Raw genomic sequence first — 13,514 nt, forward strand, 5'->3', positions numbered from 1 at the left:
AAATCCGACAGAAGCCATTTAAAGTCTTCGATTTGCCTTACGTGACACTATGCAATACCTAGAGGTCTGGAAAAACGCACACCGCAAATTCCAGATTTTCGCCGTACGAGTACCACTACTGTTTCTGCGTGGGCTCTCACCTTAGTGCCGTATCAAAAATGTCTTACAATCTAAGAAGCACCTCGTTTGGTCGTGTGACTAGGGCCTCCCGTCGTGTAGCCCGTTCGCCGGTTGCAAGTCTTTCGTTTTGGCGCCACTTCGGCGACTTGCGCGTCGATGGGGATGAAATTATGATGGTTAGGACAACACAACACCGAGTCCCCGAGCGGAGAAAATTTCCGACCCAGCCGAGAATCGAACCCGAGCCCTTAGGATTGACATTCTGTCGTGCTGACCACTCAGTTGCAGGAGGCGGACACCTCGTTTGGTTATACTTCTCCTCAGTAGCCCCTATACAACCTTCGGTATCTCTTCTACCATGTAGTTCTTACTCTATTAAACTGTTTGTCTCTGACATAAACGTCATATTTCTGAGCGCCGAATCGCAGGCAACACCACCAGAAACCTCCAGCTTTGTACAGAGATTTGTGTAGCAATAGTGTACTATTCGCATATGCATAGCGGGCTGCCTACATCGCGATAGTTACGGATCGGAACGCACCTCATGTATCCTACTGAGCCGACTTTCGTATCTCGGCACTATACACAAATCAGTGCGTGTCTGCACTTTATACCTCACCTGTTTTTTTATACTATGCATTGTATTTCATTGTCGTGTAACAATGTTAGGTCTTCGACCAGGAGTAGTCAGTCAGTTCCATAGTACTTGGCCGGCCGAAGTGGCCGTGCGGTTAAAGGCGCTGCAGTCTGGAACCGCAGGACCGCTACGGTCGCAGGTTCGAATCCTGCCTCGGGCATGGATGTTTGTGATGTCCTTAGGTTTAACTAGTTCTAAGTTCTAGGGGACTAATGACCTCAGAAGTTGCGTCCCATAGTGCTCAGAGCCATTTGAACCATAGTACTTGTGACTGCCTGGGGATACGAGCTTCAGAGTGCGACATTTTGCACTTATGTACTGCACAGTCTTTAAGGTTTCCATTCATCAGACGGAAGGTTTAGAAAGTCGCTCCACAACACATTATGGGGAATTTGGATTTCTTCAAGTGGACTCATAATAAATACTCTCTGCAGTACCAACGCTGAAAAGAGTGTGGTAAGCACTAAGTGGGAGAGACGGAATGATACTACATTTTGGAAATACAAAGTGGAAGAGACGGGATGATACTACATTTTTAATAGAAATAGTTAAAAATTATATAAAAAACACATAATGTATGACGATCAGTGTAATTGCTGCGGTAAGATCAAGAGATTGCCATAGTATAGGAAATGGTGACGACAACGCCAAGCCAGTCAGAAGATTAACGACACAAAAGCATATTTATCCGCCTGGTGACCAGGAACTTCGTCATAATTTCATCTTCCTCCGCTAACCAAATGATAGTGAATTACTCCACCGTGATGTAGATTATCTTGGAGTCATGCGCATTAACGATATTGGTTTGGAAGACAGGTCTTAAATTTACGTAGTGATACTTGTCACCCTTCCTCTGTCCAAACGTTTGTCGTTCACTATTGCACTGTAGCCTAATGGCTTATTGCAGTAAGCGCAACCAATAAGTGCGGATAGTGGAAAATATGGTAAATGTTAAGTGTTACGCGTTCTAGCGTCTGCACGGGTCAGTAGTAAAACATTGTCAGATTTTACATCACTGTGGGTTTTCACTGTTTTGCACTACTTCTGTATTTAAATTTTGTTCTCTTTGCTCGTCTAAATAAATTCCGTAATATTCAGAATTCTTTTCAGTAGTCTCTCCTTCGCTCTCCTATTCTGTTACAGTGTAACACCCATTGCTGCGTATGTGATACACCTCTAAAGGGTCTAAATGTGTGAGAATTCCTAAGGGACCAAACTGCTTCCGTCATCGGTCCCTAGACTTACACACTACTTAAACTAACCTATGCTAAGAACAACACACACACCCATGCCCGATGGAGGACTCGAGCCTCCGGCGGGAGTGGTCGCGCAGTCCGTGACATTACGCCTCAAACCGCACGGCTACTCCGCGCGGCTAAAGGGTGTAATTTCGACTTATAGCCGAGAGACCGCGAGATTCTATAATGTATGACCTGGTTAATTTCTTACGAGGGTCTTTACTTATTATCCAGTAGCATATTACCTCTGGTTGACTGGTATTTACACCTGTTATTTCACATGAGATAAGAGAAGGAAAGGAAATCTGTAAATAGTACGGACACATGAGTAAATACGGTATACAAATTATGAAATTAAATGTTAGAAGTTAATTGTAATATTAATGTAACAACAAACATTCGACTCTACATAATTTTTCGGTTTTCCCTCAAAGTTCAAGAATAAATATATCTTGTGCGAATCCATTTTTGAGCAAGCAAGACGCATTACTATGCATTAGAGAATAATATTGTATATATTCGATTATTCTTACGTGTTGGTTGCACTTCGCCTATAGAGTGTGCAAGAGGTGCCTTGCCCAAAGAGCGTGTATTTACAGGTAATATATACGTATACGTACCAAGTTTAGTTAAACTTACTTGAGTTCCATAGCTATGCTGGAACACGGAATCTAAGGAACCCATGGTCAGAAATTTACCGTTTGGATGTAAAACATGTTTGAGAATCAGAATCTCCCACTCCGCTGAGCACACACAAACTGAGAACAGAGCGCCGTCGGTAAATCCCTGTTGTAATTAAGACATCACGTACCGATTTCGTCCGACAACACCGGCAGTGAGAAATGGGTACGTTTGCAACGAGGATGGTTGATTGGCGATCCATGGGCGCACCCCACTCTGAAGTGGGCGACGACAAGGACTCGAAACATTGCCCATTCCCTGTATGAAGTTGCGCCTAAAGCACATTAGTCACCAGTTACTTGCAATACGCCTTCATTAGTTATTCAAACTACACAGCTTGCCTGTGCGTACTTGCGTACCTACTTGTCTTTACAAGAGCACTTGTTCGACACGTGTGGGCAATGAAAAATAGGTGGACACACAGAAGTAGTTAACATAGTGCATGGGCGGCCTGTAGTTATCTTCGGTAGTCAGCTATAGGAATTTGCGTTTTCCAGCTGGTTCACATCGCTCGCGCTTATTTATTCACCTCAACCTGATGTGGCCCTCGGGTTACGGTTTTGTGCCAACCGTCATCAAAATAGCGTTGGTATTTCAAAGTCATTACGAATTATTTCAACAGACGCTCAATAGCACTACTTATATAGTGTAATAAAACGACACTGACACACTTAGAGAGGTTGTAGGGGGTGTCTTGAGGAGCAAATCGAAACCATGTCCGGCCATCGACGTGCGCTACAGAGAGTCGACGTCTTTTGACCAACATTCCGAGGGCAAATAAGAATCTGTGCATTGCCAGCAGCCAGCGGAACTCTTCGAATGGTCTGACAGCATTCAAGGTTGGATGGTGTCCTAACGCGTCCACTCCTGTCACACTACGATTTAGAGTGTGCAAACTCAAGTTTCTGCCGAAGGGATGGTCCAGTAACAGGTGATGCTGCTTATATGGTGCAGGAGACGGTGGAAGTGGGCGTATATCCTTAAGAATCGATGTGAATATAATGTTCGTTTGTTCAAAATCGTCCATCTCCGAAAGTTCTTCACCCATTTCTTTGAAACTTTGACACAACGTTGCATTCGAATACGGGCCTGAATTTATATATCTACTGGACCACCATACGCTATGTAAATAAATATGTAGATTAATAAAAAGGATACGTTTTTAGCATAAGAGTTCATGTCGTTTGTACAAAATCATAAACCTCCGAATGTTCTTCACCGTTCCCTTGGAAACGTTGACACAATGTTTCATTCGAATACGCACATGTTTTATGTACCTGTATTTAAACATATAATATATATGAATACGTATGTTGAGTGTAAAGGGGGAAAGTTATTCCTAAAAATCTCTAAAACTTCTCTACCAATTTACTTCAAATTTTTATACAGTACTCTAATGAACATTCGGACGGATTTAGGATATATATTTTTAATATACACAATACATAAATACATATATAATATGTGAAAGGAACACGTTGTTACCAAAAGTCTCGAATAGTACTCTACCAGTTTAATTCAAATGTTTGCATGTTTGTTTAAACGTTTTGCTAAATATAGGTCATAATTTTTTTATACAATCGAGAAATGTTGTTAGCAAACAGGAAAGTGGTATTTATGGCTTATTAGCTTACGATTGGGATACTACAACAGAATTTGCCATAATAATAAACAAGGGTCAGGTTCAGACAGTGGGAGTAAGAGGAGACGGAGAGAGGGATGGGCCAAAATGGACGTAGAAAGCGGAAAGGAGGTGATCGATAGGTAGGGGGCAGGAGGAGATGGAGAGAGCGGTCGGAGGAGAAGACGGAGATGACTAGGAGGAGGTGAAGGACAGAGCGAGAGGAAGAGACAGGGGCAGGAGGAGGTGTAGAAACATGTGTTTTCCACTTTTCTTTCTCTTCCATTCTAGCAGATTGAGACACAGTAATGCGGGAACGGTAATAGCTAGGTTTTAAATGTATTAGTTGATCAAATTTAATAATTCCGAGCCCATAAACAAGATGAACTTAAATAGGGAATTCAGCACTCAAATTATCGAAATGCAAAAGTTACTATCCACACGTCAGAGCTCACGGCAAGATCAACTTTTATCCTGACAGCGGTACCCCCTGCTGTCGTACACGACCTGCCGTGTGTAGCAAAGTAAGAGATGCGCGTAACCCCTCCCACAGCAGGAATGCTTAACCAGCAGTGAAGACAACTGCTAGGCTGTGCAGAAATGTAACTGTGCCACGAGTTGCAATTACACCGCACACATATTATGTCGACGGCATCGAGCGTCGTTGGAAAAAAGTTCCCACCCTGAATTTTTTCTTCTCCACAATTAACTGGCATAAACCTACAGTACTCCATATTTAGTGTTACACAATTTTACAGGAAAAACATTTGTAATTCATAAAATATTAACTGAAATATTAGCGGTATACATGCTACAGGGGCACTTAATTTATCACAAGAATAGAATCATTAGTCACATACCCCTGCAAAGACCTTTTTGTTTCTTCCTCAGTGCTGCAACTGTACTTTACCGCTTTTCGTACTGCACACATTGCCTGTTAACGGTTTCGATTGCTATTGATTTCCGTCACCTGAACCAACCAATCGAGTGATAAGATGATACACCAAAAATTGTCAGTCAGAGGGGTCGGCTGTAACCCATGCGCCACTATCCTGTGGGATGAATTCAATAGTTCCTTCATGATCTATACAGCTTTGATTAAAACTTATCTTCATGCTTTATATAGGTTTTCCCAAATTACTGAGAACTGTGTTGACGCGGTTGGTTTGCCGGCAGGAGGAACCATGATTCGCCGGGGCCTTCTTTCTGTGACCGCTGCATTGGTGGTGCTGTCTGTAAGCTGCTCGGCGCAGGAAACCATGGGGTGCGCCGACAGGAGCGCCATTAATGACTTCAACGCCACGCTGGTAAGGCTGATCGCACACAACTCGCAAAGAATGCATCGCCACGTAACTTAACTCTACCAAAAATCCCCCTTCCACATAGATACACACAGAATTTAAATTTAATGATAACAACCTTCGGCGTGATGTCTTAACTGGTATTCTTAAATGATTCCAGTCGAACTTCATGACTGTGGATTATTTGGTCCTCTACTTCCGATCATACTGTAGAGTTCTTTCAACCATAGCAAAAAAAAAGAAGAAATATAGAATGCTAACATTAGGAATATCTCGGAATTATCTGCTAAGTACTTTCATATAAATTAAAGTGTGAAAGTTAAAAAAGGCTCAAGCTTTTCAGATGTAGGAGCGAACCGTTCGAGCTGTGTCACTTCCAATAGACCCCATCACAACCTGAATAGCCTCGTTTAGTGTCGCAGCTCATCATTATCTCGCTCTCTCTCCCCCTCGCTCCCCCTCTCGCCCCCCTCTCTCCCTCCCCCCTCTCTCCCTCGACCCTCTTTCTCTCCCCCCTCTCTCTTTCTCCCCCCTCTCTCTTTCTCTCCCCCTTCTCTTTCTGTCTCTCCCACCCCTCTCTCTCCCCCCTCTCTCTCGGTCTCTCCCCCCCTCTCTCTCTGTCTCTCCCCCCTCTCTCTCTGTCTCTCCCCCCTCTCTCTCTGTCTCTCCCCCCCTCTCTCTCTGTCTCTCCCCCCTCTCTCTCTGTCTCTCCCCCATCTCTCTCTGTCTCTTCCCCCTCTCTCTCTGTCTCTCCCCCCCTCTCTCTCTGTCTCTGCCCCCTCTCTCTCTGTCTCTGACCCCTCTGTCTCTGCCCCTCTCTCTCTCTGTCTCTGCCCCCTCCCTCTCTGTCTCTGCCCCCTCTCTCTCTGTCTCTGCCCCCCCCCTCTCTGTCTCTGCCCCCTCCCTCTCTGTCTCTGCCCCCTCTCTCTCTGTCTCTGCCCCCCTCTCTGTCTCTGTCCCCCTCTCTGTCTCTGTCCCCTCTCTGTCTCTGCCCCTCTCTCTGTCTCCCCCCTCTCTGTCTCTGCCCCCCTCTCTGTCTCTGCCCCCTCTCTCTCTGTCTCTGCCCCCTCTCTGTCTCTGCCCCTCTCTCTGTCTCCCCCCTCTCTGTCTCTGCCCCCCTCTCTGTCTCTGACCCCTCTCTCTCTGTCTCTGCCCCCCTCTCTGTCTCTGCCCCCCTCTCTGTCTCTGTCCCCCTCTCTGTCTCTGCCCCCCTCTCTGTCTCTGCCCCTCTCTCTGTCTCCCCCCTCTCTGTCTCTGCCCCCCTCTCTGTCTCTGCCCCCCTGTCTCCCCCCTCTCTGTCTCCCCCCTCTCTGTCTCCCAGTTCTCTGTCTCCCCCCTCTTTCCCCCCTCTTTCCCCCTCTTGTCCCCCTCTTTCCCCCCTCTTTCCCTCTCTCTCCCCCTCTCTCCCCCTCTTTCCCCCTCTCTATATCTGTCTCTTTGTCTCTCTATCTCTCCTTCTCTCTCTCTCTCTCTCTCTCTCTCTCTCTCTCTCTCTCTTTCTCTCTAACTACCTCTGTGTGTGTGTGTGTGTGTGTGCTCCTGTCTCTTCTTCAGGTTAGCGTGTTCTAAACAGTCTTTCCCTCCTCTCCTCTCCCCTCCTCCCCCTTCCTGGACCAAATGGGCTGGGGATTCTTTTGTGTACTATGCACGAAGACTGCCGTGCCATGACATGCAGTAAAGAGACGGCTGGAAGTGTCCTGATCGGCTGGCGATAGCCAACTGAGACCGCCACCTCTTCGGAATGAAAAGGTGGATCCGCCCAGTGCCAAGGACAAGAAACTTAATTTTAACGAGCTGTACCGCCCATTACGTTTACGACTTGAGTAGTTGGTACAGCTTCCAGTCTGGCGCCATAGCCCAGCAACAGTTCTAAGGATTTATACGGATGGGCTTCTCTTGTGCACTCTGCCAAGGCTTCCTAGTTTGTCGCGCTCAAACACGAGCCATACACGTCGTTGCACCACGGTTCAACCAGAGCTGTTGAGGTAGTCATACAGTCAAGTTGTTTCGGGTTTCCTCTTCGACAGTGAACAGATAGTTGCCCTGTATTCGTCAGCTCAAAAACGATTACTTGGGGAAAGTTTGAAGCCCTTAGCAGTTTTAGACATACTTCTTGGGGTGCAAATTGCTCGTACAGGTTATCCATTACTAGTCTTCTCATGGAAAGCAACAGGTACCAAGTATATGGTTCACTAGCACTGTCATCTTCAGGGCTGTTAGCCACAGTTCGTCATTTTGGGGCCTCTCACATGACTCGCATTGAGCATTCTCGTGAAAACCAGGATACTATATCTGCTATTTCGACGGCACCATTTGGTACTAAATTACGCAATTACCATCCAGCAATTTCCTAGCAATTCAAATTACCATTATTTTTCAACTCTGAGAATGGTTACACCATGCCCCTCCCCGTCTCCCCGACAATCGCCACGGAGTACACGCCTAAATGACTACTGATGGAAGATCAAGTGGACAAGCCTCCAAGCCTCACGTTTTCTCAGAGAGTGCCTTTTATACTAGCTACAACGATGCGATCATAGGTTGGTTAGGAGTGGCATAGTCGTGAAACTGATTGCCGCATATTGATGTTGGGCCTTGAAAGGGGGGGAGGGGGGTCGGAGGGAGAGGGAGAGCTTGGCTATTTGTGGTCCACTTACGCCTCGCCCTACTTCTAGCGACCTAATTATTTCAGGGACAGACAGGGTGGACAGGTTGAAATACACGAAGAAAACATTTAAAATTTCGAATATTGAAAATGAGAACCTTACACATTGCTGTTAGCAGCCCCCACAACCTATAGTTACTGCAACGAAATGGCGGCAGAAAATGTCATGCAAAACATTGGTAAACACGGGGGGAAGGGGGTGGGGAGGCATTATTTGTGAGCTTCTAAACAGGAGGTAGTAACAAAGCGGCAGGCAACGTGCCGTTACACTAGAGTTCTACCTCTGCACTGGTAATACTATGCAGGAAAGATTTAGAGATAAATAGCAGGTCGGAGAATTGAACACACGATAAAGCAGGCGCAGTGACAAAGAGAGAGGGTGAGGAGGAGCCAAAGTCTTCTTGGTGAAGCTGATGGTGGTTCGCAGCAGTCGATACCCAGCAGGCTGCAACAACGCTCCTGCGCGAAGTTGCCCTCTCAGAGTTAAGTGGCGCTTTACTGTGGGCGTCATTAGTGTCTGTGACTAACGTAATGAACGGCGGTGCCATAACGAGGCTCTAGGCGGCAAGCGCCAGGAGCCGATCGCACCAGGTACGTGCGACGGCATAGATCCGAAGAGAAAATGGGCTGAGGCGGCCATACTTCTCGCTTTCATGACCTCAGAATGACCAGTCCCTAGAACTTTTTCTTTTTAAAGGACATTCCTTTTTAAAGGACATCATATTCGCCATTGAATGTACGAATTATTTATTTCACTATAGGATTGCAATTTCGGCCTGAAGATCATTACCAAGTGGTACCGCAAAAGATTTTGTTACAGCAAATGTAAAACCTTTATAATACATACCTGCATGCCATCATCAGCGGATATTGTAGGATTATAAAGTTTGATATGTGCAGAACCAAAATATTTATCAATACCACTTGATACTGGCCGTAAGGCCGAAATTCCAACGGCGAAATAAATAATTTCCACAGTCAATGGCAAATGTGATGTCCTTTAAATAGTTCTGCATGACTCGGAACCCCAACCGTGAGGAGTTAATGACATCTGAATGATCTTCTGATCTCAAAAAACAGCTCTCCTGCCAACTGCCGAAAGCGGCAGCGACATTGTTCAATCAGTTCAGATACAGAAATCAGGTCTCGATGTCAACCGACACCATGCCAGACTTTTTTTCTTAACAAAGCATCTCTTTGAAGGAGAAAGCGTCCGTTCAGAATTTTAGACTATTTTAACGGCTGTCGTATGTATAAAACACGATCTTTCGTTTTCCAGCATGAGTCGAATAAAAGTTGCTTCTCAGAACATTCTTTTATTTGACTCTGAATAACACGATGTATCTTCCTTTGTATGATATGATGATCAATTTTGACTATGGTAGCAGTTACATGGTGCAGGGTAGCGGTAGGTACTGGTTCCCGTGGAGTAAAGTTTTAAATACAATAACTACATTTTATTTTCCAACGGTCTCCACAAAAGAAATTTAGCACAGCCATTTAAAAGACACATTTCAGGTGGTTAAACACAGAGTGAACAGAACACTCTGAACTAGCCAAAGTATAATTAAATAAGAAGAACTTTATTATTGAAGCCAGCAAGCAATTAAAATTAATAAAAATAATTTTAAAAATACTGCCCACTGAGGTTACAATCCCAAGTAAGCAATTACGAGTACAATTAACAAAACTTTTAAAACAAAAAAAGAACAAAGTAACACACTTCAGTTACAACTTTAGTGATCTGATTATTAACAAGATTGATAGACGGGCAAGTGTCAAATGAAATACCTCATTCGCGAATCCTCTGTAGTAAGGGAACACATAAAATAAACTTGTCTTGGTACAGGTGGTGTGCGTGTGTTACAAGTTGCAGACACCACTAGCAGCAATGGGCAACTTGACTACAATATACAGAAAGCAAAGTTACACAAAAGCCATACACTTAAGTGTATATAAATATAACCACAGTAAAATATGAAATGAACGCCGAGAATAATTACTGATTAAGCTGAGCTTGGCTGTACACTGAACGCGGTAAGTCACAAGCGCACAACTATCAGTGCCTGGTCAGTTTTTACTTTAAGTTAACGAGCTTCTGGTAACCAACCAGAATATAAACTGGTTCCACAAGAAGAACATGCACTTAATAAAATGTTCAACAGAAATAAATCCCTTATCATCAAAGCACTGCCAGGGACAGGGAACTGAAAAGGAGTCTCCCACAGAAAAAGATGCACTGGCTCAGATTAACAAATAAGTGCTCACCAAATTGAACACAATCCTCCCTCACAGATGGGGAGCCATAAATCATCAGTGCATATGGCTCAGCAAGCTGCAGCCAAATTTAAACCTTGCCTGGTAGAAAACTTCAATGCAAGCCACGCAACATGCTGCCGTACGACATTGTTCGACAACATCGTTCCACGCGGTGCATCACACCATCTCTGCACTTTTCCACCCCGAGCGGCGTACCAAAAAAACGCTGCAGCAACACGGTCTTTGACTGCTCTCGTCAGGTATCGAAAGAAGGCGAGCCGACGCACGGCTCAGTTTATTTCTCATAAAATTTTCGAACTACTCAAATTGGTCCCTCACGAAATCTATTATCCGATTATGGTCTTTGGCGGTTATCAATGCTCAGCTTTGGTAGCAAAATTAGGGATAATTTGTTAATGTGGTTTCAAAATTCGTAACCGGATTTGTTACATGGATCTCAATAGTCTTAGAATCAGCAAGTAAGCGTCAACGTTTTACTGTTGCCATAAATGTTTGTGTGTAAGAAAAAAAAACTGAATTGAATTGACTTGATTTAAATTTTGGTTAGGGTCAAAACGCTTGTTGTTTGGCGTCACAGTCTACTTTGGTTCGATAATCGATCATGTTGTTGCATCTCAGTGGTTCCCAGTTGTCATAAGTTTGACACTAATCTCTTTTCTGCTGCTTTGCTACGCTTGCGTCTTTCTTACTCCCAATCGATATTTTGTGCTCACCAAACTGATCACTTTCTTTAACATCTAGTTAACAATTCCTATAATTCTGCCTTCCGTAAACATCAGCAATGTGACCAGTTAATCCTATTATTTATATTGTTCCACCATGAAATGTCCGCCCGATAGCTGAGTGGTTAGCACGGCGGTCTGTCACGCCAGGGACCTGGGTTTAATTCCCGGCTGGGTTGGAGATTTTCTCCGCTCAGGGTCTGGGTGTTGTATTGTCCTCATTATCATTTCATTATCATCAGTGGAAGGCAACCTGACATCACCACTGGAATCACTTCCCTAGACGCTCATGCGGTGGATCACTCTGACGCGGCTTCCCCCATGACAAGACCTATAAGGCAGAACACAAAGTTTTTTTTTTTTTTACCATGAAATTTGATTCTGTTTCTAAACTTTTCTTTTATTTGTTTAATTGCTTCTCCGGTAAACGGACTGAACAGTAGACACATTTACTCCAGCCCTTACGTCCTTTTTAATCTGAGATCGGTTACCATGGTGAAAACCTACTGGAACAAGACACAGACTACATAGTCAATGACCGTGAAGGTGTCATGTACGTTACTTCCATCTCTGTACTGTCCTTCAGAAGGTGTTGCCATGCCACAAAGACAGTGGAGTTGTATGTTGTTTCCCTGATGAAACTGGGTTCTGACTACTTTCGTGGATAACATTGTGCTTCCTCAAAGTATCTAGTATTTTGCCCAACATGGCGGAAATAGGGTATCTGCAACTGTACTTGTCAATGGCATTTGATAAAGTACCCTACATTGCCTAGATAATGAAGAGTGAATTGCGTAGTATGTGCGTGAAGCTCTTTAGACTTGTTGCCTATGTTACCATCGTCTTCACGACAATCCTTTGGCTTTATAGGTACGGTACGTAAACTGATGTAGGTACATAAACTGAAATGGCTGTGAGCACTATGGGACTTAACATCTGTGGTCATCAGCCCCCTAGAACTTAGAACTACTTAAACCTAACTAACCTAAGGACATCACACACATCCATGCCCGAGGCAGGATTCGAACCTGCGACCGCAGCAGTCGCGCGGTTCCGGACTGAGCGCCTAGAACCGCGAGACCACCGCGGCCAGCTACATAAACTGAACACATGAAATGTATTCGCAGTTGCGAATATGGACAACTGTCAGCTGTATAACGGAATGACAATGAAAATTTGTGTCGCACCAGGACTCGAACCAGGATTTCCCGCTTAGCGCCAGCGGTCGTCATACAGTAGGCCATCAGAGTGCACGACTCACGGCCAGACACAAACGTCCATATGTCGTCAACAATGTGTCAACAAACTGTTTTCGTATTTGCATCATATTTCTGAACAACGTAGGCGCTGCACTATCGCAAATGTCATATAAACTGCCTGCAGGAGTGGCCAAGCGGTTCTAGGCGCTACAGTCTGGAACCGCGCGACCGCTACGCTCGCAGGTTCGAATCCTGCCTCGGGCATGGATGTGTGTGATGTCCTTAGGTTAGTTAGGTTTAAGTAGTTATAAGTTCTAGGGGACTGCTGATCTCAGGAGTTAAGTCCGATAGTGCTCAGAGTCATTTGAACCATTTCATATAAACTGCTCGTGGAGTACGTCTCAAATGTAAATGGTGCACTACGACCCCTTTGGAAATGCACTGATGAGTCAAACCATTATGACTACTTGCATAATTGCTTGTTTGTCCGTCTTCATAACGAAATGTATCATTGATTCTGCGTATCAGGGATCCGATACTTTGTTGGTAGGTTTGTGGAGATAAGTAGCGTTAGATTTCTACGCATACGTCATGTAACTTGCGTAAATAACGGACCGCTGATTTGTATACGCGGTGATGGTCACCCATAGCGATCCAGGTAGTTCCATAGGATTAACATCAGGCGAATATGGTCACCAAGACATCAACGTAAGTTCACTATAATGCTCCTCAAACCACTGTAATGCCGTTCTGGCTCCGAGGTACGGACAATTATACTGCTGAAAGATGACATCGCCGTCTGATAAGACATCAACCATGAAGGGAAATACAAAGAGTACTCTACAGCATTGGCCCCTGTATTTATCGCGAATCTCTCGCCCAGCACAAATTCCCAAGCGACTGCAAAAAAAGCGCTACTGACTCCAGTATACGTGAAGGGTAAGAACGCGAACCCCCAAAATTAGACTAATATCCCTGCAACATCCTTTAAAAATATATTGTCTTTGTTACAAGTGTAATGTTCTTTAAAAATTACTTTGTGCTATTCAT

General features: G+C 44.6%; 1 protein-coding gene across 1 annotated transcript in view; it reads left to right on the forward strand.

Annotated features, from left to right (window-relative positions):
• LOC126475491 (lazarillo protein) overlaps positions 1–13,514 on the forward strand; it is a 59,652-nt gene that overhangs the window by 22,711 nt on the left and 23,427 nt on the right. The window contains exon 2 of the mRNA XM_050103401.1: positions 5,474–5,604. Within this exon, the coding sequence (XP_049959358.1) occupies positions 5,482–5,604 (123 nt within the window). The 5' untranslated portion in view covers positions 5,474–5,481. The remainder of the gene's footprint in view (positions 1–5,473; positions 5,605–13,514) is intronic.

This window comes from Schistocerca serialis, chromosome 1 (genome assembly GCF_023864345.2).
Source record: "Schistocerca serialis cubense isolate TAMUIC-IGC-003099 chromosome 1, iqSchSeri2.2, whole genome shotgun sequence".
Taxonomy (NCBI): Eukaryota; Metazoa; Arthropoda; class Insecta; order Orthoptera; family Acrididae; genus Schistocerca; species Schistocerca serialis.